This window comes from Bison bison, unplaced genomic scaffold (genome assembly GCF_000754665.1).
Source record: "Bison bison bison isolate TAMUID 2011002044 unplaced genomic scaffold, Bison_UMD1.0 scf7180017861046, whole genome shotgun sequence".
Classification (NCBI taxonomy): domain Eukaryota; kingdom Metazoa; phylum Chordata; class Mammalia; order Artiodactyla; family Bovidae; genus Bison; species Bison bison.
In genome coordinates this window covers 1,414,683-1,418,793 of record NW_011491618.1, presented here as the reverse complement: position 1 = coordinate 1,418,793, position 4,111 = coordinate 1,414,683, and the positions used below count along the sequence as shown (strand labels likewise).

Below are 4,111 nucleotides of genomic sequence, written 5' to 3'. Positions count from 1 at the left end.
TATTTAAGTCAGGATCCCACATTTCTGCTGAGGCCCTTGCTTGCTCCTGCCGCCACTAAAGAGCGGCCAACACGGGAGGCGCCACCAAGCCCGCAGCCTGGGCCCGTGGCCTGCTGGCCGTCCCAGGGGCTCTCACGGACCTTGAGGCACAGCGGTCCTCGGAAGTACTGGGTCCAGGGGTGGCAGCCGTTGAGCATGTGCAGCATCATACAACAGCTGCTCCAGACATCCACCTTGGCATCGCAGGGCTTGCCCATCACCACCTCTGGCGCCATGTGGGTCTCTGTCCCGGGGATGTAGTCCCCTGCAGAGGTGAGGTGAGGCAGAAAAGGCAACTGTGAGCTCTGATGGGCGGAAGCCTCGGCTATGACCACCCCAATCAGTTCCTGATATACCTTGACTCTGTCTCAAAGTACTGTAAGTAGAGATAAAGCCTCCAGGTCCAACTTGCTGGGGATAAGCCAAGGTGGGGATTGTGCTGGGGACGGGAACAAAGAATATATCATCTAAAACAAGGGCTCTGGACGTCTGTAGTGGTCCAGTGGTTGAGAGTCTGCCTACCAGTGCAGGGGACACAGTTTGATCCCCAGTCCAGGAAGATTCCATAGACCATGGAGCAACTAAGCCTGTGCACCACAATTATAGAAGCCTGCACTTCGGTGCCTGTGCTCCACGAGAGATGTCACCACAATGGGAAGCCCAGCCCACGCACAGCTAAGAAGAGTGGCTCCTGCTCATTGCAAATGGAGAAAGTCTATGCAGTGACGAAGACCCAGTACAGCCAAAAAATAAACAAACAAGTTAATTAATTAAAAAACCCACTGGCTCTGCCCTTTGGATCAAACTCTCAAAATGCCTTCTAAAAGGGGGGAGGGATTAATAGTATGATGTTCCTGAAATTTTAGTAACTTAAAAAAAAAGGAAAAAAAACATATGCATAAAAGACTAGAAAGACTGATGCCAGATGTGAAGAGTATTATTTTTCTGGTGGTTTGTGTTTCTTATTTTTGTTTAGCTCTACTTTCTGTGAAAGGTATTAGAAAAGATATAAATGTATATATTATATAATAATATATATTATACTAATATATTATATAATTATATATTGTATAATATTAATAATATACTAATGTTAATATATGATATTTATATATAATATAATATATATAAGATATAAAAGATATTTTATAATATAATAATAACACTATAGTTATTTCAAAGTGGAAAACAGGTATCTGTGTTCAAATTACATCTTCAGAATTATCAAGAGTCCTTTGACAACAAAGAATCACTTCTAAAAGATTGCTTTTCCTTTGGTCAAAATGAAATAATTTTATGCTAACGCTATAAATAAAAAAGCAGGGCACAAAAAGTGTGTTATGATGACCTTAACTATATACAGAAAAGTATCAAAAAAATTATGAATAAGGAAAGACCTGGAGGGAATTATCTAAAATATTCATGATTATCTCTCTGGGCAAGAGGAATGGTAAGAACTTTTACTCCCCTTCCAAACCACTTAACACTGTAGTTATCCAATATTTTACTGCAGACACAGATTAATAATCAGAAAAATATAAGTTAAAAACAGGCATTTCTCCAGCTAGAAAGCATAGGCCCTTTGGTCAGCCATCTCATTCTGCTTTGCAAAACCGTGCTCTCAGAGGCGAGGGAGGGCTGAGCTCACAGGCTTGGAGCACAGCTCCCCGGGAAAGGCTGGCCAAGGGGCCTGGAGCCCCGGGGGTTTGGGGACAGCAGACCTTGGACCTTGGGTGTGGCACCCAGCCTCTTTTGTTCCCTCCTCTGTGTAACAAGAACATCAGAAGCAAGCACCTGACATGCATGATTGCATTTAAGCTTAACAACAAAAGCCTCATAACCTAGGGTGGTTGTGGGGCTTAAGAGTCTTCATGGACATAAAGTGCTCACATCTCTGATTGCCATTAAGGAAGGTACAGGAAGAGGCGCAGGGCTAACGCTTCGTGAAGGCTGCCCAGCTGTTATCTTTGGGGGAAGGGGTAGGGGGCAGGGCATACCTGTGAGCAAAGACTTCCCCAGGCCGTTGGGCTGAAGGCACACAGCGTGGCCAAAGTCGCAGAGGGCTGCGCGGCTCCCATCACTGGACAGGAGCACGTTGTCGGCTGCCAGGCCACCCCGGGGAAGAAGAGGAACAGGTGAGTCACCGAGGGCCCCGGCCCAATATGAACCTCCGGCGGGGCAGTTTTCTGGCTGACCCTACGTGGCAGCTGCAGCTTCTGATTAGTTTCATTAGTCATGGAGGGAGGGGGGAGGCGGGGATCAGTTCAGGCTGGAGGCAGGCAGCAGGCAGGCTCTCAGAGGGTAGGGGGATATGGCCACTCAGCCTTGCTGCCCTTCCCTCCCATGGTCACCAGTAAGTAGGAGCTTGATTAGTGTTTTCTGTGGGCATCACCCACTGGAAATCACAGTGCCAGGCTGAGGGCCGGGAGAACACATTCTCCTCTCCTGCTGGCTCAGCCCACCCACCTTGACGGAGGTACAGAAGATCTGGGAGGAAGCAGGCATGATGGGGTGAGGAAAGAGCCCAATAGGGACCAGGGCCATGCGTGCCCTGAGCCTTACCTTTCACATCTCCATGTAGAATCCTGCGGGTATGGAGGTATTCCAGCCCTTCCAGCGCCTGGCCCAGGTAGTAAAGGGCCCGGTCCTCTGGCAGACAGCCTTTCTGCTTTATGAGCTGGCCTAGCGAACCACCTAGGAGATCAATGGCTGGTCTTTACATGGAGCTTTTCCAGGCCTCCAAATCAGCCAAGGGCAAGAGACTTCAAACGGCAGGTGGTAGAAAGCAGGCCTTTCTTGCTGATGTCATGAGGTCAAGAGTTTAAAAATGGATTGACTGGGGACCAAGATTAACCTGGGCAAGACTTGGAGAAACCCTTGGCTCTGACTTTGGAGGTAGAAAGAGTGGCCCCTGGCTCCTTACCTTCCAGCAGTTCCATGAAGATGTTGACCCAAGGCCCTTCCTTCACAGCTCCATACAAAGGGACGATTCTGGGGGAGGTCAATCCCGCACATGCCATCAACTCCTCTGCCCGAAATACTTCAACTCGCACCTGGAAGGGCCCAGCGGTGGGTGGGAGTCAAGTTGAAGGTCCAGGGCTGGTTCCCTGGGTTCCTATCTGGACCCTTGGAGCTCCCTACATGGAGACCATGGATGGGCCCGGTGATGATTCCGAGGCCAGGCAGGGCCCTGAAGGGCCTGCTGGACACTTAGAAACTAAAGCGTGAACCCTGGGGCCCTCAGGGTCAATGCCTAGTACTTGACTAAAGTTCTACAGTGCTGATGTTTATGGAAACAGTCATACAAAAACGACAATCCTTATCCAGGCCCCTGGCATGCTGCTCACCCTCAGATCTGCTGAACACAGAACTTTCTTTCCCCCAGCTCAAATGTCTGGACAGTTTCTAGGTTATGGGACCTTTTGTTTATCAACATCCACGTCTTAAAATGTTTCTGTACCCAGAGCTGGTAGAGCCAAGATTCTGGCTCTGTCAGTGCCTCTGGATCCTCAGCATCCTTCTAAGCACTTATTATTTGCTGATAATTGTTTGCCTTTCCCCCTGAGGCTAAAATGTCCATGTAGATGCGACAGTGCTTGTTTATTCTGTTTGCAGCTGTTTCCCCAGGATCTGGGCATAGGAGAGGATTCTCCTACGGGGAGGGGCTTGGCCCAGGCCCTGTCTGCAATGGACTGGCAGGCTGGGGACCACCCACTCCTCTGCAGGGACCAGCGTGACATGGAGGGAAGAAATAGGCCTTAGATACAAGCATCCTGGGCTGAGACCCTGGCTCGGCCGTTTCCAAAGGTGGATCACTTCCTCTAAGCTATGTGTCTCCATATGTGAATAGTGGGGGCAGTGGCCTCTGCTCCTGTGTAGGGTAGGAGTTTGGAGGGGTGATAACCAGCACTAGGCCTCAGTGGGTGTTCAGGTATGGCAGCTCCTGCCTTCTCCCTCCAGCTCAAATGAGAGCCGCTCAATAAATGCTTCAGTTCAGTTCAGTTCAGTTGCTCAGTCGTGTCCGACTCTTTGCGACCCCATGAATCACAGCATGCCAGGCCTCCCTGTCCCT

At 49.4% G+C, this 4,111-nt stretch overlaps 1 protein-coding gene across 1 annotated transcript in view; it reads right to left on the bottom strand.

Annotated features, from left to right (window-relative positions):
• Nucleotides 1-4,111, bottom strand: part of MAP3K14 (mitogen-activated protein kinase kinase kinase 14) — a 43,792-nt gene that overhangs the window by 6,356 nt on the left and 33,325 nt on the right. The window contains exons 7-10 of the mRNA XM_010832407.1: nucleotides 2,963-3,092; nucleotides 2,602-2,733; nucleotides 2,037-2,141; nucleotides 141-304 (exon numbers count right to left, since the gene is read on the bottom strand). Of these exons, the coding sequence (XP_010830709.1) occupies nucleotides 141-304; nucleotides 2,037-2,141; nucleotides 2,602-2,733; nucleotides 2,963-3,092 (531 nt within the window). The remainder of the gene's footprint in view (nucleotides 1-140; nucleotides 305-2,036; nucleotides 2,142-2,601; nucleotides 2,734-2,962; nucleotides 3,093-4,111) is intronic.